The sequence below is a fragment of the Peromyscus eremicus genome, chromosome 20 (assembly GCF_949786415.1).
Source record: "Peromyscus eremicus chromosome 20, PerEre_H2_v1, whole genome shotgun sequence".
NCBI lineage: Eukaryota > Metazoa > Chordata > Mammalia > Rodentia > Cricetidae > Peromyscus > Peromyscus eremicus.
Window position 1 is genome coordinate 55,329,428 of NC_081436.1, and position 27,240 is coordinate 55,356,667.

At 35.7% G+C, this 27,240-nt stretch overlaps 1 protein-coding gene across 1 annotated transcript in view; it reads right to left on the reverse strand.

Moving 5' to 3' along the window:
* Pkhd1l1 (PKHD1 like 1) overlaps positions 1-27,240 on the reverse strand; it is a 166,857-nt gene that overhangs the window by 123,888 nt on the left and 15,729 nt on the right. The window contains exons 7-23 of the mRNA XM_059247025.1: positions 24,279-24,332; positions 23,721-23,794; positions 22,402-22,444; positions 18,141-18,211; positions 16,440-16,550; positions 14,680-14,769; positions 11,675-11,943; positions 10,281-10,372; positions 7,909-8,068; positions 7,383-7,518; positions 6,615-6,758; positions 5,878-6,035; positions 4,496-4,609; positions 2,634-2,783; positions 1,918-2,042; positions 1,462-1,625; positions 726-898 (exon numbers count right to left, since the gene is read on the reverse strand). Coding sequence (XP_059103008.1) covers positions 726-898; positions 1,462-1,625; positions 1,918-2,042; positions 2,634-2,783; positions 4,496-4,609; positions 5,878-6,035; positions 6,615-6,758; positions 7,383-7,518; positions 7,909-8,068; positions 10,281-10,372; positions 11,675-11,943; positions 14,680-14,769; positions 16,440-16,550; positions 18,141-18,211; positions 22,402-22,444; positions 23,721-23,794; positions 24,279-24,332 — 2,128 coding nt within the window. The remainder of the gene's footprint in view (positions 1-725; positions 899-1,461; positions 1,626-1,917; positions 2,043-2,633; positions 2,784-4,495; positions 4,610-5,877; positions 6,036-6,614; positions 6,759-7,382; positions 7,519-7,908; positions 8,069-10,280; positions 10,373-11,674; positions 11,944-14,679; positions 14,770-16,439; positions 16,551-18,140; positions 18,212-22,401; positions 22,445-23,720; positions 23,795-24,278; positions 24,333-27,240) is intronic.

Consider the following 27,240-nt stretch of genomic DNA (forward strand, 5'->3'; position numbering starts at 1 on the left):
GCCTTTTGTAGCCTCTATAAGCACTGCACACATGTGGTGACAGACATACATGAAGGCAATGCTCCCATACACATGAATAAAGTAAACTAAAATATTCTTTAAAAAATAATCTCTACTGGAAGAGCCCATGAATTTTTATATTTACAAGGAAAATTCTATGTAACTCTGTCATACTTTCTTTCTTCCTTTTTATTACATTTTAATTTAATTCTCTCTCTCTCTCTCTCTCTCTCTCTCTCTCTCTCTCTCTCTCTCTCTCTCGTGTGTGTGTGTGTGTGTGTGTGTGTGTGTGTGTGTGTGTGTGTGTGTGAGAGAGAGAGAGAGAGAGAGAAAGAGAGAGAGATATGTCATGATGTGCTATGGAGGTCATGGAGGTCATAGGATAACTTGTGGGACTTGGTTGTCTCTTTCTACTGTGTGGTTCCAGGAATTGAACTCAGGCCCTGTAAACGAGCAGCAGGCACCCTTACCCAAGTTACATCATAGGACTCCAGTCTTGACGTTTATGGGTATTTACCTGTGTTTTTTTTCCATAAAGACACATTTTTTAAAGGAATTCTCAAAGCATTTTCATCTTCAGGGTCAATAAGTCTATATGCCATGATCACTGCTTGGCATAAGAGCTATTCAATTGTATACTAGCATTTTTTTATTTAAGAAAATGCACTACATCAGATCTGATGGTCATGAAGTTGAAAGCGGTAACTACAAAGCTCTAGGCTTACCTGCCCAAAGCTCACAGCCATCATGGGTATATTGTGACTGCAGTTATGTGAAGTCATGGTAATAGAATACTGAATTGCTGTAGTTGATCCATTGAATTTGGTCTTATTCACTTGAAAATACTTTAGAAATATTCCTTTGTTTGCTAATGCTGGAAGTCTTCTCTTTGGCATTTCTGAAAAAGTAAGTGAGAGATAAAATTACAGTTTTTAGGTTTTGCTATGTTTTTGACAGAATTCATATATGTATAAATCTATGACCAGGACTTGGTAAATGATACTAAGATGTGTAAATAAAATTTTCACTTGTAGCATTATTATCACATAAGTCTATGAAAACTTTCACGTCAATCTTATTAGAAAGTTGTTACCGTCAAATAGCTAGCTGCATTTGAAGAACAGTGTTCTTTCTTAAAAATTGTTTTCTCAAAGATAAGCAAAGCAAAAAATGTTTGCCATTGTTTAGTTATTAACAAGCAAAATCCAGAATCATAAAATTAATTATTGATATGATGGGAAGAAGTCACCATTAAGAATTCCTTTATTGTTAAAATAACCACACAGCCTTGTTCATTACAAATGAAGTGAAGTCATGATACTACTGAGGTAAAAGAGCAGATCATTAATATTTAGAGATAAGTATTTTGTCTCTACCACTGAATATAAGAATGATTTCCATGGTAATATTCTAAAATCTAGCTTTAGAATGATGAACTATATATAAAATGAAAGAACATACCACCCAAGGCTGAGACTGTAGGTGTCTGTCCAATGTACACTGCATCCACATAGATGGACTGGAATTCTGATGATTTTTGTAAGCTAATCCTTTGTAGAGAAAAATTGGTCCCAGCATATTTGGTTTGCAAGAAATCTAGAAGATCTATGCAAGTGTAGATCCACCTGAAATATGTTGAATAATTTTGTGTTTAAATTAGTAATACATATGTATGTATGTATGCATGTATATGTAATATAAATGGCATTACAATTTAAAGAACAACAGGCTAGAGAGATGGCTTGATTTGGAAAGTGCTCACTGCACAAGCCAAAGGACCTGAGTTCAGATCCCCACGTCTATGTAAAAGCCTGGTGCAATGAAGCCAACTTGATCGTGGAAAGAAAAAGAAGTGAGACTGTCTTTATAGTCTATATATTGTAGTATAAATTTTTTTGAACCTGTAATGCATCTTACTTATTTCCAGACGAAAAGTTATATTCAAATTGCATATCAGCACTTCTAACGATCTTGCCACTGTCTTGGTACTTGAACTTCAGACCAACGTAGTTGGCCAAGGATCCCTTGTATGCTAAACAAAACTACATGAAAAACACAGAAGGGGTTAATAGCAATATTTTACAATTATTTTCTGTGATAACAATTCAAATGACTACAATGCAAATCAATATATATTTACTGAACATTTTCATATAAAGTATATCAGAACATTAAAAAACAAAAGCAGTAGATTTTTAACCTGTTAGCTGTGAGAGAATTGGGAGACTTCCCCTTACAGAAAACAAAACCTAATGATAATGTCTTTGTGTATTTGACTGTGATTTCCTTTTTAAAAAAATAGAAAATATTCCTCTGTGAGAGTGAATTATCTAAAAATTCCAATTAAACTTTATGCAAATAATTTCTTCTGAAATTATAAGATAAAGCATACAACATGACAATTTATTTCCTTCTTCCTCTTATTGCTCTCTCCCTCCCTGTCCCTTTTCCTTCTTTTTTCTTCTGAGACTCACCAGGAGAAAGATCACAGAAGCCAGAATGTGAATCATTATTCCTGTCCAACATGACATGATTCAAAATGGCAAGCACTTTTCCTAGTCTTAAAATTTCATGAAATTTTATTAGCAGGGTATTTCCCAGATTCAATTAGCGTATAGCTTTCACAAGCTCACCTGATTATAAGGAAATAATAAAATGTCTCCATATGGTAATTTGTTTGGCTTAACATCTGCTGAATCAAAAAGAACAGCTGGGTTTTTCAGGGAGTAACGGCCACAGTAAGCATCCGTCTCAGTTGTCTTCTGCCCTCTATTAATATGTTCCTACAGAAACAACAATATTTCAAAGGAAAATATGATTTATTATCTTGCTTTTCTTTCAGCATGTCCAACTAAGTTATTCAAGATCCTACTCTCATCTCATTGTTTCTTTGGTATTTAATTTGAAATAATCTCTTCTATCTATGAAATCTTCATACATTCATTCTGCTCCTTAATCATACAATTTGTTGTATGACTGCTTCCAAAGTCCTATAACCTTTTTTTTTAAAACTACAATCTCATTAAAGATGCCTATTCATTTTCCATGAATATTTGTTTAGTACCACGTACCAGGTTTTTGTTTATATTTATTTTATTTTTCATAATTCAACTGATGGAGAACACTATCCTTATATGAAGGGGTAACACTCTGGGACAAAAGAGCTAAGGATTATGTTAGTCTTGATGAGAGGTGTCTAACTCATATAAAAGCAACCTCACTGAAAGTGACAAATGAGTTGCCTTTAAATAAATGGGAATTGTTCAAATCAGAGAAATAATCAACGGACTCCAGAGGGTAAAAATCTGTGTAAAACATCAAAGAGAGGAGGATCCTAGTGCTGCAAATATTGAAGCTAAGCAGAGCACAGAAACGAATTCTGGAATAGTGATGGGAGATGCAGTAATGAAGGAATGGAGTATAATCTCGTCCTCATAGTCAGTAGGACTACATTCAGATACACACATGCGCATTAAGTTGAAAAGGCTGCCATTAAGCTGAAAACTTTCCATTTTATCTCTAATAAATCTGCTAGTGCAAAGTATCATGTAGTATTCATTTTAAAGAATCGTAGTTATTTCTAGAGTATTCATCTAATTTAAATTATCTAGACTCTATATTTTATCTTTGGGTATGTGTGTGTGGGTGATATCTGTACATGCATGTTTATGTGTGAGGTGTACATGTGCCATGGCACACATTTAGTGATCAGTCCACACCTTCCACCTCATTTGGGTCTCTTGCTTGCTGTTGCATATACAGGCTAGCTGGCTGTGAGTTTCTGGGAATTCTCATGACCACCTCGAATCTCACTATATGAGTGCTGGAATTACAGAAACTTGCCACTATGCCTGCCTTTACTTGTATTCTGGACATATGAACTCAGGTCCTCACATTTGTACAAGTGTTTGTTCACTGATCCCTCTCCCCATGCATATGTCATACTCTTGGAGTGTCACTTGGAAAGAGTGCACATCTAGCATTCTCAAGTATTCAGAAGTAAAAATTAGAATATATATTTTTAATATTTTCCTCTATATACTAAACAAATTTATATATCTCATAAAGAAAGAAATAAGAATTGTAATAATTGACTAAGTGATTTCAAAAAGCAAGAAAGGGAATTAACTGCATAATTTATTCCTTCCCACACAAATTATATGCTCTGAAGCTGGTAAGGAAGAGAACATATTCTTCACTCATGTGAAGAAAACATATAAACAAAATCTTGAAGTTCTTATCTTTACCCATTTTGTTCACTGTCTACTTACCAAGTAAATTCGTGCGTGATGGAAGTACTGTTTTCACAAATGACTGATCTTAGAGTTAAGAAGATGCTAGACTGAGCCTTGCCAGCAAATCTGTACAAAATTACCTTTGCAGTTTGACTTAGAACTAACAACTAGTGTTAGCTCAAGAAGAGAAATCACAAAATCTCAAACACTTATGGAAAGTTTGGTTGAGTCCCTCTCAAGGGTCATTAAACACTACATACCAGTTCAAAATCAGTTTCGTAGTCTCTGAAGTATTTTACAAGAAATCCTTCTTCCAGATGTGAGATTTCTGGTGGACACTTGGCACTCACCATCTCTTCCACAGCTACCTGAAACTAAAAGAACAGTGTGGGCTTTAGTAACTTCTTTCTAATCAACTTAGAATATAGTAACTCCACTATTAATTTGACTAATTAGCTCTCTATTGGAATATTTTCATGAGATAATTCCCATGTTAGCCATAATTAGGATACTTTCATCTATAATTTCCTAAGAATTTTCAAGTTAATATGTGATTGTTTTAGTGTCCATTGGTCTTATCAAGAAGTTTTTATAATAATTATGTCCAATTAGCTATTATTATTATCTTAGTTTTTATATAATGCAGGCATTTTATTAAGTAGTGTTTTAAGGACAGCAATAAAAAATTGAAATAAATAATTACCTAATTAAGCATATTCCAAAAAAATGATTTCCCCAATACATCAAAATCAACTAGGAAAAATATGCTGAAATATATTCTATTTTCAAAAGAACAGATCAAGCACTGACTGTAACCCTAAATTTCTAATTATCAAAAATACTAAATATTTTGGATTAAATAGGAATTTCCATACACTCATGAGTCTTATAACTTTTATTTCTATTTGTCTAGCAAAGCATAGAAAATGATTGTTGCTTGGAATTGTTGGCTTAAGGCAAAGCATAATATTTAATCCCCAAGCAAATACTAATTGAAACTCACTGTATACGTTCCAAGACTAGGTAACCCACAAGCATGCTACCTTTAAAAACAGCTCCCATTCCGCCACTACCCAGCGTAATAGGTCATATTGACACAGGTCAAAGAATTCCTTTCTTCTTCTCTCAGTCTTTGTAATATTTCTTCCCTTCTTTCCTTATAATGAATTGGCCAAGACAGTAGCAGAAGTATTACATCTCCTTGAAGTATTATTTACATCATAAGATTGATATTTAGATGGGTTTCTTTTTTAATAAAATAAAGTATTTGAATTTTGTAATAAAGTCTTTGCTGTATCTATCTTTAAAGATCTCGTTGACTTTCACATAATGAACATTTGGATTGGGGGAGAAAGACAATACTGGGATGGGTAAGGGGCACACATCTCCCACACAAACCCAGAGAATGGCTGTGATAGTTTTTAGATGTTTTCTTCAGAAAAATGGGTGGTCACACTAGATTGGCTCTGTGCCCATTTGAGACAGAAGCATGTATGATATACATTTCATTAAGTTAACCAAATGTTAAGTGGTTTTCACTGATGCCATGATGCAATGTCCTTTCTTATCTGCCTAAGAATGGACTATGTGAACTGTGAAAGGATGCAGAAGAAATACATGGTAGAATGTTCCTGGAGCATACTTCAGCTTCCGACGACTCTGGGCCAAGGGGCTTAGAAGCAACGCCATCCCAGTTTAATGTGAACGTCTCCAAACTGGGTTTTCCTCTGGTTTGCTCTGTGATATCCAGCGTGATATTATTCCCTTCAAATACTTCATAACCAAGCAGATCAAAGTCTCCTGCGTGTGGAACCAAATAGAATTTAAAAAAGATAATTAACATGACACCCGTAAATCTAAAAGAGACATTCAACTGTAACCAAATTGATTATATTTGGAGTTCCATTAACGTGAAAGAAAGAGGAATGGGGAAGATGCAGAGTATTGTAATATAGTAGATTTATTCACAGCAGAAACAGCAAAGTAACATTCGATCCATTTAAATTCTATCTATGGGTTAAGAGGAAACATATGAAAAGCAGGTTACATTCAAATTGGGCAGTTAAGGGGAAGAGAGCAGCAGGGTATTTAAAACACTAATTTATTATTTTTCAATGTAAGTATTTTGGTGCAAAAATCTGTTCAGCTTTGTTGCCTGTCAATAGAGCATAAAGTCTATTTCCAATAACGGCTTACACTCAAGACTTGTGCACAAGGTGCCTCTTTGCGACAAGTAAGGCCCTGAATTCCACTGCCTCTCTCTATTGGGTACAGTATTGTAATATACTCTGTTTTGATTTTGCCATGGATTTGTTAAGGTCTCTGCTGAAGTTTCAATGTTTCTCTATGATCTGTAATACAAATGAAGCACAAGCTTACCTCTTGCTGATACAAAGGTTATTGTGTAGATATAGCTCTGGAGATCCCTCTTGCTGGTCACTTGAACTGAATCTGGTTTTATAGACCAAAGGTCATTTAAAGCTGATTGCAACATGAAGTCAGAAGCATCAGCAGGCAGCCAGACTTTGGACAAATTAAAAAAGGAAAATAGAAGTATTGAAATCTTTCTAGACTACTGCGGCCCAAATTGATGTCTTATACTTAAATTTATTCTTCATAACATTAAAGTCATCAAGCAGAAAACTGATCTGGGATAATAATGTCGGCTGTTTAATTTGTTAGTAATGTCTTTGATTGTAGGGAACCATATTATTTTAATATTCCATAATCACAAGTATTGCATGAATTAATTGATATTTCTTGCTTAGGACAACAAAAATTGTTTAGGATTATTAGTTAGGATTTATTAATATAGAAATATGTTATTAACTGATAAATTAGTATTTTTTGTAGGTGTATTACTAAGACAAATTATGGTAAATTCAATTCCTAGTTTCTGAACTTATACCTGTGAGTCATATGTATATAAATATGTATATGCTTATAGGCATAATGTATTAATATTTTTATAAATAAATATGATGATATATGTGAGAAAGTTATTTTCTTTTTTCTTTTTCTTTGGGTTTTCAAGACAGGGTTTCTCTGTGTAACAGATTCTTTCTAACTTATCATTGTGCTGGAGTGAATACTTTATACCTAGGTGTATACATAAAAGCAAATAATTCTCTTGTTAGTATAGCATACCGGTCTTTTCCATGTTGTAGATGAGTCTGTATTGGGAAAGTGAACATGAGTTAGTTCCCATACATGGGCTGGTTACTGCAACCTGCTGAACTTCATTAGTAGCATTAGTTGTCTCCCAGTTTTCCAATGTTATAATCTATTTTCCAAATAAATAAAAAAATTAATATATAGACATAAATGAACTTTAAATCATTGTAATTTAGCCATTCCATATATCTCCACTATTCTGTTTTAATGTAAATAATATTTTAACAAAATGTTTAAATGAGTCTTATGAAATAAAAGCCTGATGGTTATAGTATAGATATATACAACATAGACAATGTCAAGACAAAACTCAACAACTACAAAATTACATTCTCCTAACATACAACCTAATAACTAAATGGAGCCTGTCATACATTTACTCTTTTAAGGGATAAAGAGTGAACCCAGGGCGTCACAGAAGTTGAACAGATATTCCAGTGACAATCCTCACTACTAGACACTGATTTTTCAGTAAAGTGGATCTGTCATCACTGCAAACCTGTACTTCCGGAATGACTGTTGACTGAGACTTGATGACTTGTTCTTCATCTACTGCATCTCCGGTCTGCTGTTCAGTGAAGACATTCTTATATTGGTACAGTCCAACATCAACAAATGCACTCAAGCTATACTCTTGCAGCAAGATTTCAATGTAATATCTGAGAAATAGAGTAAGGAAGTTAATATTTTCCCCAAAACATAGGTCATAAAGTATTTTTAAAAAATGAATAAAACTAGTAACACAAATAAAAGTTATTAAATTGTAATAGTGTATAAATGTATAATTAATACAAGGTTTTATAGCAGTCTGTTAAACAAAATTGACTATGTAATATATAAACATTACCATAAAGTAGTTCTATTCAGGTCAGCCAATAAATATTTACTGGAGAAGATAACAACCTCTAATCCTGAGGAGCTGGAACAAAATAATGGTGCAGACCATGGTAATACCTCTCCGGAACACAACACTGAGAACAGCAGGAAGTTAAATGAAGGAGCTTAGAGCTTCAAAGAAAACAGCAACTAGGTTTGCATTTATCATAATTCTATAGCTCAGTGGATGTATGAGTTGAGGTTGAAAGTTCTTGATATGGTTTGGAACATGTGTTCTCCAAAAGGTCAAATGATAAGGGCTTGGTGGAGAGCTTATGGCACTATTAGGGTAATGAAACTTTTATCAAGTGGAGAGAAGTAGAAGGAAGTCTTTGAAGACATATTTATGAGAAAGATATAGAGTCTTTCTTCTTCTATCCCCATCTCTATCTCTCCTTCCCCCCATCCCCAGAAATACAATGAGGGCAATGGGCTTTGTCCACCCATTACACACTCCCTGCCATGATGTACTGGACCAGCAACAGGGCCTAGGGACCATGAACTATAACATCTGAAACCACGAAACAATATCAGTCTTTCTTCTGTCTAATTTGATCATCTCAGGTGTCTATCAGTGACAGAAAACTGACACGGATCTATAATAATATGCCTTAAAGGCAGCTCTATTTGTCATTTAGACTGATTGTGTTTCTCCAACAAGATTGGTGCAATATTTAGAACTGTTGAATTTTTAAGAACACCTAACCTTCATCTAACTTTATGTCTGGGCCAGAAGTTCTCAACCTATGGGTCTCAACCCCCTTGGGGGCCAAAGACCCTTTCACTAGGGTCATGTATCAGATATCCTGCATATTATATATTTACATTACAATTCATAACTGCAGCAAAATTAGAGTTATGAAGTAGCAATGAAATAATTTCATAGTTGGAGGTCACCACAATATAAGGGACTGTATTAAAGTGTCACAGCATTAGGAAGGCTGAGAATCACTGGTCTTGACTAATGGTCACTGACCATCTCCTATATGTGAGTAAAATTCTATTCTCCATTGAATCTCTGGGAATGTCACTATCATGTCCATCTTTGATGAGGCTACATATAAGCATTCCTATAAATTGTTTCATCTTACAGATGTAAGTTCATAGAAGACCCTGAAGGAAAGGCATTTATGATGGGTGAGATCATGGAATTTTAGGTAGTCTCCCTGTTAAACTGGTACTGGAGGATGAATGACAAGAGGCTCTGAGGTGCCTTAAGGATTGGCTAAGACCAATTGAGGTTCATGACCCTGGAAGATACACTAAGTTCTGCATTCTTATTGGTGGCGTAAAAATATTAACTATGCATTAGAAACTCAAATTAAGCATTGTATTAACATTATTTCGTTCAACTCACAAATGCCCCATTAAAACAGGTATCATTTTATTCTCTTCAAAGGAATGAAAGAGACCTAAAAACATTAAGGATTTAAAGATTTGTTTTTTAAAATGGGCAAACTTACCAGCATATAGAAGACATCAATGAATAACAAATATATATTACCAGTGGCACTTATAAAATTGATATGGTTTTGTGGGGTAATTTTCTCTCTAACAATACTCAAACCCTCAGATATTGGAACAATGAAACTAGTGAAGTGAAGTAAGTACCTGAAAAGCCGGCCCTAAAAAGCATTAAAATCAATGTTAAACTTCACAAAATTATAATTTCTGCAATAGGATTAATTTAAAATTTAAACTTACCTGTTTAGTGTCATTATTCTTGAAAATATAGAATCACATTTCCCAAAATTGTGGAAAATAAACAATTATAAATACCTTTGTGGTAAGGACACTGAGCCTAGGGCCTTGTGCACACTTAGCAGGCTTGTTACAGTGAACAATGTCCTCAGCCTCTGAGAACGATTAACTCTCTAAATCAAGACAGCAGACCATTGTGTATACCAGTAAAAACAAATTAAAATGTTTTAAAATATAAAGTTACAATTTAAACACCACACAAGAACTAAAATACAAGAAAAAAAATGCCCTTACGCTTTTCCTTTCTGAAGATGCATCTCATCAGATCTCTGTGTTGAACTTGAAAAATAACTGTTGGCATTGGCAGAGTGATATGCAATCTTCACCTTTTCCCAGAAAGAGAGAAGAAAGAGTTTAAAATAAAACTTCTCAACAGTTAATTTTCATTTATCACTACTTCAATTTTAGAAATTTTATCAATAGGAAAATGTGAAAATCCATCTTTTTCTTCTAAGATCTGTTATTCATAGCAACATTAACTTTAAGAAAAGCATCAAATCTTGATTTGTTCCATCCTTTCCTAATACCAATATCATTACCCAAGTCTACTGAATAGTTCTAGCCTTTCCAATAGTAGAATTGCAGCAGAAAATAGCAGCAATACAAACTAGGGATAGAGCTGTTATTATTATTAAACAAATGGACTTTTGTTGTGGAAAAAAAACTCTTAAAGAATTGATCTAAATTACTTAGTTGTATGTACACTTGGAAATTACCCAAGCTAGCTAAATGCATAAGAGGGTGAGAGGACTTTATGATTCTCATTAAGAATAACTATATCACCCTTGAATAACTGTGTGAACAAGCTATGGAGCATTAGCGTTTATAAACTGCAAATGACAATCTAAGCCTACCTAGCCAACACAAGAAAACATCGGGTCAAATAGATTGAGCATTAAAGTGTGATTTTTAAATTGATTTATTATTTTCACACTCTTAAAACTGTCTTGAGAGACTAGTCCACAATACGAAAACTTCAAATGAATACTAGTACTCAATAGAGTATTTATTCACGGGTGTAAAAAATCCAAAGTTTAAAAGTCATTAGTTGTAAGATGTGTAAGCTTAGTAAACCCGCGGAATAGCATAGCCAGTAATTTAAAATGACAACAAACAACAATTGTATTTACCATATAATACTAATACAAAATAAAAGATGACTATGAAATTGGATTTCTGATTCTACCTATGTAAAAACCCAAAAACATATTGTAGCATTAAGACAAACTTTCATCTCATAACTGAGAAAATGTAATAAGATTTTTAAATTATTTTAAATTTCCCTTTTTCTGGTTATAATTACATCATAATATAGAAAACTTCCTCTGTGTGTGTGTGTGTGTGTGTGTGTGTGTGTGTGTGTGTGTGTGTGTATGTGTGATGTTTCCCTTGGCAAAGGATTTGATTAGGGAAATAATTTTCTTTCAGACTGTCAACTTTCTACTAGAAGTTTACAGTATTGGAGATAACATTTGTGTTAAAATAGCAAGGACCTAATCTCATGAAATCATTTCTCATAAGGTTGTTAATATATTCACTAATTTTGATTAAAATAAGTGAAACACATTAAAGAGATTATAATAGTGTTTTCATGCTGTCCAATAGCATCTTGCAGGTTCCCTACCTACCTTGTCCTCTGGGTGTCCAGTCTGGCTGAAATAAATAGCATAGCGGTCATCACCTCTAATATAAAATCTATAAACATCAGAATCTGGAGGCATCAAAAATCCACTGAAGCGTGCAACAAATGTGTCTTGTTCCACGGGCCAAACATAGGAAGCAGAATCTATCCAACTGGCACCCAGGTACCCTGGGGTATGTTCATTGTATTCAAGTATCTCTTCTAGATGTACTGGCCGGCTGTTATTCCAGACCTCCATCTTTAGGCCTCTTCCACCTACATATAATTGCAATAAATGAAATTGTTCATCAGGATAACAGTGCCGTATCTCAATGGCCTATTTGGTGGTCATTACTGAGGTCCTGTGTCAGTTCATGTTTTTAGAGCATATATGTAAGCAGTTACACACACCCTAGATATGCCTGATCCTAGAGACAGAGTGCTTGCTATCAGAGCCATCCAGTGTTCACTTATTATTAATTTCTCTGAGTTGATAGTTCCACCCATACTAAGCATAGAAACGATAGTGTGGATGATATGCATTTTAATCATTTTATACCTGGTTAATTCTTTAGGTAAGATGACAACACGTGGCTATACTATGTTGCTCAACTATATGACTGATGCTTCACATAGCAAAATCCCAAAGCTTCAAAATCCAAACCATTTGATTACAAAAAAAAAAAAACAAAAAAAAAACAAAAAACTTGGCTTGATAATTTTCTCTAACAAAAGTTATTCAATAACTGGCTTGCAAAGCGTGTAGTAAAAGTACAGATATTGGCGTTTTAATATATCTCTCAGTATTTGCTTTCCTTTGTTGTTGCTTTTTAGAATGTTGATTCAGGGCTAAGGTGTCACCCACTTCTAGATTAGGTGTACCTATACTTGTAGGATAAACTCTAATATGTCATCTGCTTCTTGGATAGAATCAAAGAGGGAATATTCTCAATTAGGTGTAACTACATGTGTTAGATAAACTCTGAATTGTCACATTCTTTTTTCTTCTTTTTATGAAAAATGTAACACCATCAGGTCAACACCTTCCTTCAGCAGTCTTCCGTTTGTTTGCATCTGTTAGCTAATGCTCTTCATCTGAATTTGCTGGGGAGAAACTTGAGCACATCAAAGTCAGCCTTTTATGGCATCAGTGGTCACTGATACACAACTTTCCCCCAAATCATCAGTCATTGATATAAAAATTGTTTTGTAATTTGAGAACATTTTCCTTATATTCAAAGCAAAGAAGTCTAGGAGGTTGCAAATGATAATTTGTTAATGTGGTGATATTTTAATTGTGCTGAAATGTGATTTTATTTGTATGTTAATAAAGTTTGCCTGAAGATCAGAGGTCATTAGTGAGCCAGGAATAGAAGTCAGGTGGTGGTAGCCCACGCCCTTAATCCGATCACATGGCAGGCAGAGTCTCTGTATGGTCAAGGACACAGCCAAGCGTGGTGACCCTTGAGTCTTTAATCCCAGTACCAACCATAGAGACCAGGAGGTCTGTATAGACAGGCAGTGACGAGGATGTCATGTGGCTGGGCTTAGAGCCAATGAGAAGGCAGAACAGGAAAGCAATAAAACACAAGACACACAGGAAGAAGCTCTCTCTGGGGAAGTGATGGCAGCGAGGTGGTAAGATAAGGCAGTAGTGGCTCTTGCTCTGATCTCTTTGGCTTTAACTCTGTATTTGGCTCTGTGTTTCTTATTTAATAAGACCGTTTAGAATTTCGTCTACAATTGGCACCCAATGTGGCAAGAATTCATTAAAAAACTGTTGGTGGCCTCACCAATGGCATGATAAAGAGTAGATTTCATTGTTTTCAAAAAAGTTGCTGCTCCACAGAGCCTTTCAAAGATGCAGTATGCAGAAACAGGATTGCCATACCTGGCAATCTCAAATGCAACAATGAGAAAGTCTACAAAAGAACTTAGAGTGTCATTTCTCCCATTTCTTTTACACCCAGATCATTCTAGGACAGTCAGATTTAATCCCCCACATTTATACTTTAAGCACAAAAAGTTTTTTTTAATAATTTTGAAAAAAGCACTATTTTTGAGATTATAATTTATTTACATTTATCTCGTCTTCTTCCTCAGAACCCTCCTATACACTCCTTCTAACTCTCCTCCAAATTCATGGCCTCCGTTTTATTAATTGTTATTGTATGCAGATGCATACGTGTGTGTGTGTGTGTGTGTGTGTGTGTGTGTGTGTGTGTGTGTGTAGATGTATATTCCTAAATAGATCCTGCTAAGTCTTTATACAGTTACTTGTATGTATGTTTTTAGGGATGACCATTTGGTATTGGGTAATTATTTGGTGTGTTCTTCCCTGGCAAAGACAATTTATCCCATGATCAACATTCATTAGTTGCCTGTAGTCCTTTGTGTAGGGTTGAGGCCTCATAGGCTGTTAGAATTTCCACATTGACTGTCCCTATATTCAGTAACCACAATGGGATTTAAAGAAGTAAACCACTTCATTTTTTTCTAATAAGGTCATGCTATATTACAAAAAGATGTTAGAATTTAGGGTCAGTTTTCTCCAAGGTATAGCTTTGATGCAGCTATTTTAATATAAACATGCCCTCGGGTTTATAAACATCGGGTTCAGATGTTGCTCAATTAACAGAGTGCTTGTTATAAAAAATATCTGCCGGGCGGTGGTGGCGCACGCCTTTAATCCCAGCACTCGGGAGGCAGAGGCAGGCAGATCTCTGTGAGTTCCAGGCCAGCCTGGTCTCCAAAGCAAGTTCCAGGAAAGGCGCAAAGCTACACAGAGAAACCCTGTCTCGAAAAACCAAAAAAAATAAATAAATAAATTAAAAAAATAAAAATAAAAAAATAGAAAATATCTATGGGCCTAGAAAATATAAACCAGAAGGCTTGTAGGAAATTTATTAAAATTCCTAAAAGTTCAATTAATATTTTTATACTAAGAATATATCTCAATAATAATTTTTCCTGCAAATACAGAAATTGACATTTTCACTTACAATAACTTACCTGAATACATGGTTTTGAGGATCTTAGGCTTGGGAGGAGTCTTGCAGTATATACTATTTTCTGTGACATTCAAAATATCACAGGATTGACCTACAGTGAAGCAAAATATAAAGCTGTTGCAAACAATCTTTATATGTAAATCACACCAGCCAATCTTGAAAGGCTGTTAAAACCTTTTATTAGATTTATTAATTTTATTTTATGTTTGTTTTGCCTGAGTAGATGTTTGTCCACCACATGCATGCTTGGTGCCTGGGAAGGTCAGACAAGAGCATCAGATTCCCTGGAACTGGAGTTATGAATGGTTGTGAACTACCATATAGGTGCTGGAAATTGAGCCCAAATCTACTATGAGAGCATTAAGTGCTTTTAACCTCTGAACCACCTCTCTAGCCCTTGAAATTCTTTTTTAATTAAAAAAAATGTATAACCAAATGGCAAAGCTGGGGCTCTTATGCCCTTCATATAGTCTTCAGTGGGCTCCTCACTCACTAGTTGTTACACTTCCACAAACGAAAATTGCTTCCTGGGAATATATCACAAATCTGAGACAGAAAATTTCTTTATTTTTTTAAAAAAAATATATGGGGAAAAGCTCCTAAAACTACATGTAAGTATAACACATGTCACTTCTGGGTCCAAAGGGAAGCATTTAGTTTTGCTTTTTACTGATAATTGAACATTCAAGAAGTTCAGATTGTATGAAGGTACAGGATCCCCAGCCCTCTTAGGTGGAAACTCGGCACCTTTATTGCAGTTCTTCTGCAGTTTGTATACAGTATTTTTGTAGGTAGACTGAGAGCAAAACAGACAGGGGTCCCAAGAGGAGCATTAGCACTTCTATGTAAACACCCTTGCACTTGGTAGAAGAGTCTGGATTTTAGACCCCAACACAGGCTTCACATAAGGCCAGGGCAAGGTAAGTAATTTTTGAAATAGCCATCACACTCTGTAAAGAGTGAGGATGAGGAGAATAGGAAGGTGTCTTTACCAAGTTTCATTTGGTGGCTTGGAATATTTAAACTGTGGATACGCCATTTGGGCAGAGTCATAGACTGAGTCCTTAGAAGGTAGCACAAACCTGGAAAAGAGGGCTATAGTAGGGAATTGTGTGCCTAGTGCATGGGCAGGAATCTGTCCCCCTGGCTATCAAGTGATGTGATATCGTGACCCAGTTGGGGGAGCCCCACCATGGCATTGACCTAAGCCCCGTTAATAGCTGTGTAGTTCCTCCCAAGAGGGATCCCGAAAAGACAAATCACAGTGATGTGTCGGCAGAGAATGAACCACCATGGGCCTTTATAAATGGGTAGGAAACTGATATAATGCTGTTTCCAAGGCTAATATCAGCAGTAGTCACTGCTAATGCTTGAAGAGTAGAAGAAAAAGTGTAAGAGTATCCCCCAATAACAACTAAAGTCCCCCCATTATTAGCAAACTCATTGAAAGGTAACTGCAGGTGAAGAAGGACCTTTAAGAAATATCCCAGAGGGTGTCGGGTGTCCTCAGCTGCAGTGAGGAAGTGGAAGGTGGCAGTCAGGATGCTCTCTGGTGCCGCACTTGGAGTTCAAATTCCAGTGGCACAAGGTTTCAGGGGGTGGGAAGAATATTAACCCCCAGAGCCAAATATTTAGGGAAAATACCTGGTATTAAATAGATGATAACAATGGTGAGAAGACAACTTTCCACACAAATTCCTAAAGAACAGGCAGGATTTGATCTTATAAAGTAGTACAATAAAAAAAAGTATAAAAAACTACCTCCAACTAGAACTCTCGCTGGGAGATCGGTCTGATCAAAGAAGCGTCCGTGGACTGTCAGCGTGGTGCCGCCCGCAAGGCTGCCTTTTGAAGGGGAAATCATCGTGACCTCTGAGGAAGGAATGCACATTGTGTAAAATGTGGTAAAGGTCACACTCAAATCCAATCCGCTTCTTTTTACAAAGATTTCCGTGTATCCCCGTCACCATCGCTAACTCAAGAAAGCTTGAGAGCACCTAAGGTAGACTGCCAAGGGATGAATTCAGGCTTCCCCTGGTGCAGTCTAGCAAAGAGGCTGATAACACAGCTTTCACAGAGTCCTCTAGCAGGGAATGGTATGAAAAAGACAGTGGCCCTCAGAAGGTTGCAGAAGTAGAGAAAACCTGAGTTGAGCACAACCAGCTCCCAAAGAAAACAGGAAGAATTAAGGTCAAAGCACCTCTCTCCCTACAAGGTTTTGAAGAGCACATAACATATTTACAGGGCAACACGTTGGTTCGGCAGGGTGTTATTATACAGTCCTGGTGGGCTTGGTACTCAGTAGTAGCCAAGGCTGACCTTGAGCTCACTGCAAAGCTCCTGCCTCAGCCTCACAAGTGCCAGAACCATAGGCAGGAGCTATTTTTTGTTTTGGACTGACATCTGATATTTTCTCAAAGAAAAATTCATTTAACTATGGTTATTTTTTTTGTACAGAAAGGTTTAGCTTTATTATTAAAACAGCCCAGTCCAAGACATATGGTAAATCAGTACTAATTGTTTTCATAAATATTTTTCTTCTTGTAGTTACATATAATCTGTAACATTTAATATGATCAAATCAGAAGGTGGATATCTTATTTTCTAAAATAACCTCAATCTCTGGATAATTATTATTATTATTATTATTATTATTATTATTACTATTATTATTATGATATCACAGTTTTATACAGTAAATAAATTTGAAGGACAAATCAAGATTTCCCACAGCCAGTTGATTTGAACACTCACACTATTCTTTCATCTTTAAAAGTAATTTATTTACTGTTATTTTATACACATTAGTGTTTTGCCTGCAACCATGTATGCCGCAATCAGATCCCCTGGAACTAGACAGCTGTGAGCTGTTATATAGGTGCTGCAAATTGAACTTGGGTCCTCTCGAAGAGCAGCCAGTGCTCTTAACCACTGAGCCATCTCTCCAGCCCCAGAATCCTTTATATTTTAATGCCCTTGGAATTTCAGCCTGTCCTTGGGTCACTTCTGATCTGGGAAGATCAGTTCTTCTAGCAGACTTTATACTTGCTTCTGATACTCTCCTGGGAGTAGTTTAACCTGAGGTTACCTCAAAATAATTAAATAAAATTAAAGTGTGCTGGGGATTTTTGTGGACCACACTGAGAGCACAAACCTGAGAATACTTGGCATGTGGTTGAAATTGAGAGACTATTATCCCTTAACTCAACAACTAAAGTTGATGAGAGCATGTTTCAGCACTCTCCCTGCTAGTGTGGAGAGTTTATTTTTCAACTTCACACTGAGAATAGCTTTGAGGGTTTCTAGCTCCTTGTCACGCCTTCAGTGACATGCTTCATTGTGGGTATTTCTCATTTACTAACAGTACATAAAATAATACACACCTGATTGGCATTACTATATTTGGTTGAGTGAAGTATACAGACACCTCTCTCACACAAAAGTGGGGGAAATGTCACATACCTGCATATGTTTGAAACATTGAAATTTTATTGAGAGATGACACAAAATACGTCATTTTCTCTGGGAAACTCCTGTTGAAAAAAAAAAGTTCTTTGTTTTAAAAATCACCTTTATTGAAGGATTTTGTTACTCAATTTGGTTACTACAATGGTAAAAATTACATCATAGTCTGCAAGGTAGCAGAGCGGAACCATTGAGGAAGACAATAGAATGTTCCACACACCCATTTGCTTGTTGGTTATGCATGCACATAGATTTTGGAGAACTTACTAAACTGCACATTCCAGATATCTACTGTTTATTATATCCAAATATTTTTTTAAAGATTTATTTATTTATTTATTATGTATACAATGTTCTGCCTGCATGTATGTCTACAGGCCAGAAGAGGGCACCAGATCTCATTACAGGTGGTTGTGAGCCACTATGTGGTTGCTGGGAATTGAACTCAGGACCTCTTGAAGAGCAGCCCCTGCTCTTAACCTCTGAGCCATCTCTCCAGCCCCCCCCCCCCAAATATTTTTAAAATAAAGTTCACTTTAGGAAATTTTTTGCAAAAGGATTAAACCAGAACTCCGCAGGAAGACTCCGCTTTATACAGGTGAGCTGTTCAGCTTGCCACCCACACCACCCTTTGCATAGCATCTCCCCGGGATTCAAGAACACTGAGTTAAGAGTGTTCAGTGTATAGTGTCATCAGATCTTCACATGTGAGGGAGATAAACGTCAAAGAATTAATTTAGTCAAGGATACAAAGCCAGTAAGAAAAAGCAGAACCAGAACCGCAGCCCAGGCCCCTTGTATCCAGAGCCCAGCTCCTAACTAGAGACTGCATAGTACTCCCAGCCAGCCACTCGCTTGTGTGATAGTAAAAACAGTGAGAGCAAGATTTTGCTCACAAGGATTAAATCATCCTTCACAAACACAGAGCTCTAATAGATGTATATATTTTTGATAGACAGTCATAATTCCATAACTAGAAGGTTGAAAAGAATCCTGAAAATTAATACTGTTATGATAATTATTTCAATAAAGTCATGATTATAAAAGATTAAAAAATTCAAATAATAATTTAAGAGCCATATATAATGATCATAATCATAATACACTGAACTAGTCTCTAAGATATGCAAGTCTTTTGGCTGAGACCAAAGGTGAACTCTGCTATCAATCTAACCCAGGTTTTACAATCTGCACTTTCAACACTGAAGTGTCTAGGAAAATACTTTGTTAAATTTGTCACTTAAGGAGACCATCTAAATTTGTCTATTTTCATATCATAAGCTTTTCAGTTGATTCCCATGATCTGAAACCATGCCAGCGTCAATAACACTGTGTCTGGCCAGACACTGCATCTTAAAAATGAATGCTGCTTCTGAAGTTAACAGGAAAATTGCCTCCTGAAATAAAATTTGAATGTAATTTATTGTGGATGACACTGAGGTGATTTCCACTAATTTATTGATAATGACTAGGCATTTCTCAATTAAGACAGCCTCATCTGAACCTTATCAGTTTGGAACAGCTGTTGTTTGAACTTGGGGAAACAGAGCATCAAAGGTTGGGCATTCAAAGAAATGCAAAATGGATGCCAATATGGCCTTTAATTGTTTTATTTGATATGCAGGGGTGCTCTTAAAACTTGTAACATACTAATTTATAACTTATAAAATGATTTAACCCTTTTTAATAATACCATGTAATTTTAAACTGAAGATTTCTATGTGGCAAATGTCTAAATTTAAAAGCTACCTTAAATTCCTAAGACTATTTTATATAGAAACATTGTTTTCTAAGTTATATGTCATTAATGCAAAAATATCAGCCATAAGCTTTCTTTTGTCTTTTTCTTTCTTTCTTTCTTTCTTTCTTTCTTTCTTTCTTTCTTTCTTTCTTTCTCTCTCTCTCTCTCTCTCTCTTTCTTTCTTTCTTTCTTTCTTCTGTTATTTTTCAGACAAGGTCATGTTTTGTAGCCCTGATTGTCTGGTATTCTCCATATAGCCCAGGGTATCCTTGAACTTATGGTAAATCTCTTGTCTCAGGCTCTCAAGCACGGAGACTGCAGGCGTGCACCACCATGCCCAGCTGGTCATTAGCTTTAAAAAGAATGAAAATGAAATTAGAAGTCAAGCCACACAATTAACAATTTAATGGAGTGTTTTTGTCAACATTATGTGTGAATTTGAAAGCTTTAAAAATATTCTTTGAAACAGGGTTTCATTTTGTAACCCAGACCATACTGGAATTCATTATGTAGCCCAGATGGGTCTTAAACTAGACCATATTGGAATTCATTATGTAGCCCAGATAAACTTGTGACAATCCTCCTGTCTCAGCTTCTTGAGTGCTGAGGTTACAGGTCTGAGCTTTCCTGATCAGCCTTTGGTGGGTTTTTAGATGGAGTCCAAGCCCGTTGGTGCAGCAGGATTGATTTATGTATGCTGCACAATCATATTCTGCCTTGATCACTCAAACCATTTACTTTAGAGTAATTACTTCTCGGAGAGATGCATGATGGATTTGGCAATTAATGATTTTTATATAGACTCAGAAGCAAGAATTCATTTTATTTCATCTTAGAAAGAATGAGATTGAGAACCTAAAATAACTCTATGTGGTTCTAGAAATCATTTAAAACTCAGTAGTGGTTGGTTTTGACACTGTTTTGTAAACTCTTTGGTAAAATTCTACTGCCTAATTCACAAATTCTTTGAACATAGGTCTGTCCTTACAGAAAATAGTTATTAAGTCACATTGATATTCACGTTGAATAATTTTCACAGATGTTTTCTAACACGTTTGTGTATCTTCTACCCTGATTTGTGCTTGAATTATACTAATCTTCATGTTTCTCTTCCAGTCCACATTGATCTATAATAAAGTATCCAGCGTGGGCATCGTTTTGTTAGAAAATTTTTGCTTCTATGTGTTTAGAACTAAATACAATGATAGTGGACCTTGTCCTGATTGTAATTGCAGTTCCATGCAGGGAGGGACAAATTCTGAATCCCTCCTTCAGCCTGTGACACTGACAGGAATGACACCATCTACTTTTATTACATTGCCGTCATTCATTTCACACTTTTAATCATTGAGCCCTTCTTCAATCAAAAAAAATAAATCAAAAGGCCTATGTATTATTGATTCACTACAACTTTATTAGTATCAGATACTAAACAGTATTACTCATTTGGATGTCTGTCACCTAGCTCATTTTCTCAATGAAAGACACTATGACATCTGGGGCAGAACAGTTCATGCACGTTTGATACATCATGGTCCTGCTCACAAGAGTCATTAGCATGCACAGTTTTCCTGACAGTCAGGAAATGCTGCCCCAACACACATCTTCAAATGTTCCCAAGAGTGCAGTAGCCCTGCTTGGTAAAACTCCTAGGTCAGAATTTTAGATAGTGAGGAGATGTGGGACTGAATGCTGAAACCCTCCATCAGTCATGGCAGAGTGCTGAAATGATATGGCCAGGACGTGGATTTAGACAGCGTGCATTAGCTGGTTCTACACACTAGATACTTCTGATGAACTATTTAATATTCATCTCATTTTTTCCAGTGGGAAACAGGGTGCATGATAGCTTGCTTTATAGGTTCTTTGGAAGATGAAACTAGATAATGCAGGTAACATGCTGAACACCATGCCTGCCACGGTTTTATCATTATATATCAAGAGCTTGCAACACAATGAGATATGTACATTCTTATTTTTCTACCAATATTTGAAAGCATTTTTACTGAAATATGGGAATAGGAAATTTGGAAATAAATTCTGGTTTTACTCAAAGACAGAGCTCAATGTTATTAGTAGTGGTTCTAAGACAGAGTCTTGAAAACTATATCACGTTTTCAACATTCTGAGTATGGATATATTAAAGGAAAATATCAGGTAACATTAGTCATGACACTTTATTTATTCTTACATTAATTCAAAACAAATTTTATTTTTGTTCTGAAAAGAACTACAACTAAATCAGAAGAGGAAAAAGACATAAAATAACACTTTTTCTGTCTCATAGCTACATTGTCCCTTTTCATTGTTTTTATAAGCTAGATTGACAATAACAGAAAGCATTTTTTTGTGAGTCACAAGTTATAAGTGAACAGGAATTACAGACTCTTTAAATGTAAATTTTGGTGAAGAACATGATTAATCCTTTAATCTCTGCATCAATAGAGCAAAGTAAATATATACTTTATTTACCCATTTGAATAAATTATGAAAATTATTATTTACAAAATGGCCTACCTTCCATAATCACTATCTAAGATGAAGCTGACATTGTGATGACCTGGAATTAATTAAAATACACAATCAATTAAATTCTCAATCAGAAGAGGACAATAACTCTACATTAAAAGGCTGATTAAAATTTAGAGAAATTTATAAAAAAATATACTTGACCTATAAAGCCCTAATGAAGAGAAAATCGAATTATTTTTAAAGTATGTACAACATAAATTTATATAAGCAGGTATTTTGAAGTTGTAACTGGAAAATCTGACAAAATACGATTACAAACGATGAATGATAAAAGATGGTATGTGTACTGCCCTGAAGCCCTTTCATTCATTCAAAAGCTATCTAGTTGTTTAGAGCTTTGGCCAGCAGTAGCAGGTACAGTGAAAACAAAGTGTGTGTCCTTCTTCTAACACAACACATTATCGCGGGGAGAGTAGAGCCAGTCAAGAGCAGTGACACAGAGAACTAACCTTTATGATAACGTTATCAAAGCAAAGAAAAGGGAGGTCTGAGAATGGAAAACAGGGGTCTGAGAAAGAGTTCCTGGCCAACAATTTTATCTGAAATGTTCAGGCTAGAATGTTTACACAGGGCCTGAGACAGAAGGGTGGAAGCTCGCTCAAAAATTAAAAGCTATGTAATGGGAGCTGGAGGAGGCAGGGGAGGGTAATGGGGTAAATATGATAAAGTACATTATATGCATGTATGGAACATCACAGTGAAACTCTTATGTATAACTATATGTACTAATAAAACCTTAAAGAATTAAAAGATCTATATGTTTGGAGTATACAACATGAGAAAAAAAATTCCCAAGGGAGACCTTACCCCATCTGAATGGAGAGAGAGGAAGAGTGGATTGGTGGCGGGGGGTGGGGGTGGGGTGGGGTGTGTGTGTGTGGGGTGGTAGAAGGGAGGTTGGGGAGGGGACAAGAGGACAGGAGGGAGGGGAAACTGGTCGGTATGTAAAATAAAATACAGGAAAAAAGAGAATGAAAAGTGAGAACATCAGAATAAAAAAGTTAAGTATATTTTCTCTTCTTTGTGAGATAAAAACCACTAATTTTTCTGCCTTTCTGTTTCTGATCTCCATGAAGAGAAATAAAGAAGAAAAAAGGGTGCTAAATTAAAGAATAAATACAACAGCGGAATTAGTCATGAATCCTCTGAGGGAGGTACGCAGTACAAAAGAAGAAACAAATTACATCTTGTGCAAACCTCAGGAAGAAACGAAGTTAGAGATTTGAGGGGAAATTAACCTGGGGAATGTCGAGGAGGAACTGAACCAGGGAAGAGCCAGGCTAGAGAAAAGCGTCAACACTCACCAATGTAAGTCCCGGTTGTCTTACAAGTCGCAGACCCTGCGTCTCCATTGGGATGATCGAGTTTTAGACCATACCTAGCAAAGTAGATAAGCTCGCATCGAAATTCACATTGATTATTTGATACCATCACTCCCTAAAACATCTCATGACTTCACAGCACAGATCCAGATGGCAGCTATTGCTGCAACTAAAATTTCAGCAAAATGAATCACTTCTCGGGCTTTATTGAAGATATTTCAATCAAATTCATTTATCAGTCAAATAGCTTATGATTAATTTTGGTATCTTTGCGAATGCTATTTTAAGGAGTTTAAAATGCTATCAAGTGAAACAATGATCTCATAAAGCGATTTCTTAGTACAAAAGAACCTAAATAGTGTACTACACTAATGACATATAGATGTGTATAAGGAAGAAGCCAGTTACATAAATGAATATGAATTTACTACACACAAGATAATTATTACAACACATATAGGTATGCATTATTTACGATTACTACTTAAAATTATTACATTCATATGAATTTTTATTTTGAAAATTATTTTAATTACTTACAAGTCATCAGAATGTGGTATGAGGAGTTCACAGGGCATTCCTCCAATATAAATTCTGTATAAATATTTTGTATTAGAAAAATCAAGTCATATTTAATAAATTATTTAAAATTTTACTTTTTACCAAACTCAGTGGCTACCTTATTTTTTTCCCTCAGTCTCTTATTATTCATCATTCACTCCTTAAACATCTATTCATTATCACTATGTGTTAGTACTTGCTCTTGGCACTGGGACACATCTGTGAATGTGAGACTTCTCTATACTTTTGTGACAGACAATTTTCTGGGAAGGATCACTAAATATGACAATCGTGACACTTTTGGCATAAACTAAGCATGAAACAAAACAGGGACTTAGCCACTGAAAGTTTAATAAAGTCGTATAAAAATATTTTTGTAAGTCTAGTATGTATGAATTAAATATCAAAACATTCAATGTCATCACCAAATGCTTTTGGAAGCTCACATTTGACAATTATTTTGTAACCAGAATTTATTATTTGTAGTATCAGAACACATTACCCAGCTTCTGTGAACTCAATTCCAAGCTACATATAGATATGAACTATAAAATTTGATGACTTTTTTTTTTTTTTTTTTGGTTTTTCGAGACAAGGTTTCTCTGTGTAGCTTTGCGCCTTTCCTGGGACTCACTCTGTAGCCCAGGCTGGCCTCGAACTCACAGAGATCCACCTGGCTCTGCCTCCCGAGTGCTGGGATTAAAGGTGTGCGCCACCACCGCCCGGCTAAAATTTGATGACTTCTATTAGAAGAAAATGCTGATATTTTAAATGTGCTTTTATGCACAGTCCTTTTTTTCATTTTCTTAAATCAAAATATAATTACATAAATTTCCCCCATTCTCTTTCCTCCCCCAGACCCTTCTATGTCACTATTCTCCCTTCCGAATTCATGACCACTTATTATTGTAACATATATGTATAAGTGCATAAATATGTTTCTTTTAACCATTACAATAGGTTTCTTAATAAATAAAAAGAAAAATAAATCGTTATTCCCATTATGGAGCTCTGTCAAGTCGAATTCTCCTTTTAACCTTCTGTCTTATTCCAAGCAAATAATAAATTCAGCAGCTAATATAGGCTCTTATTAGACAGATTTAGCCATTGTGATCATGCTATAATATAATAATTATTACCCTCCCATTTTCTTCCATTTTCAGATGAAGAAACCGAAGCAGAGATGTGAAGTAGCTTGTCCACGTCTAGCTAGTGAGGGATACAGTAAGAGTTCAAACCCAAGTGTTCTGTGTTCTCACATGTGCTAACTCCCCTGGGTAGAAAAAGTATGTGTCTAAAATAGTACCCTATTTGACCTTAAATGTATATATGTTTTAGTATTTTTCTTGTTGAAACTTCTAGGTCAAAACTTGTGAATAGTACAAGTTCTTCAACTCATTTGAGTGTCTTTTATGATTTATGCCTAGACCAATTTAGGAAATTTGGCTGAAAGGTCTCTTCACTTTGTTCCTAGTACACAGGCCCTTTGCAACTCAGGTAGAGTAAGTGTCTTGGGAGCCCCAGGGTCATAATCAACAAGGTACAGATGAGATCACTGACTGTTTAAGAATTCTCATCCTCTTAGCAGGTGAAAGGTTCCTACACTTGCCTGTAACCTCTCAGATTTCCAGGCTACAAGGGTTAAGTAGGCTGACCTCTGAGGCTCCTTCTGAATGATTTTGTGATTTCATAAAAAAGGTTTCATTGATTTCCTGTTACGGCACAGAAATAAATTCTAATGGTAGGGAGAGGAATCTCTTTTTTCAATTTTAGCTTTATTTGTTATTGTGTATGTGTGTATGATGTGCATCTATGAGGCTTTGCATAGGCTGGGACTTGCTTTCTTATGTGTGGAGGTCAGAGGTCCACCATAGGCTCTGAGACTCACACTCAGACAGATGGGCTGGGTGGCAAACATTTTGACCTGCTGAACCATTTTGCTGGATTGGAATCTCATTTTGAAGCTTATAGCTTCCATTCCTAGAATCATTATAGGAAAAGATAAGTGAGAAAATTCTAATAGTTGTAATATAAGTCTTTCCATAACACTCAATTATACTGAAGCAAACACTCTTTACTTGCACTGAATTGTGCATATAAAATATTTCTCTTATAATTATTTACATATATGTACATATTCACTATAAAGGATTATAAAACAGTATATACTACCCTGATTTAATTGTGAGTTCTGGGTCACAACATGCCATATTAATCATTTTGATTTCATTTAGTACAAATCTTTACATTGCTTGTTTAGAAAACTATATACATAAAATTGTTTTCTATAATCTTTTTAATATTTAACAAATCTTTTAACTACTATACAAACTGTAAATTGAGTTTATCCATCATTTATCTAATTTTAACCAGTATTCAGCAGGCATGAAGCACCCTGAAAACAATAGAATGGCATCTACACTTCCTTAGGTAGGAAATGGAGACCTTTCTGTCCTTTAAGAAAGGGCTGACATAACCCCACATATGCTACAGGAAAACATTCCAGTGACAGCCAAGATCTCCAACACAAAATGTGACAGTTGTTTTTTTGACTAGCCAGTGCTATTATCATCTGGCCCACAGCTAGTAAATAGAGTAACCAAGACTAAAGCTCTGGCTGCTCATGAGCTGTTGACTGTTCCTGCTTTCTATACTCCCCCCATATCAAAATACAGTAGAAGGGTGTAGATTTGTATCAGAAGCTTTGAATTCTACTACTAACCTTCACTGAGCTATGCATTCCAGGCCTCAGGTATGTTCACAAGTAAAATGTGGCTGGGTAAGTAGTAAGTTTCTCTATTAATCAAGTTCCATGGCTATACCCCAATTATTACTAGACATCGCCTTCACAGAAAAAGGAGTAATTTTAGACCAGAAAAAAAGGAATCCGCTATACTCTGGTTTTCTTCCTCTGTAACTGAAACCCTGACCAGTTCCATCC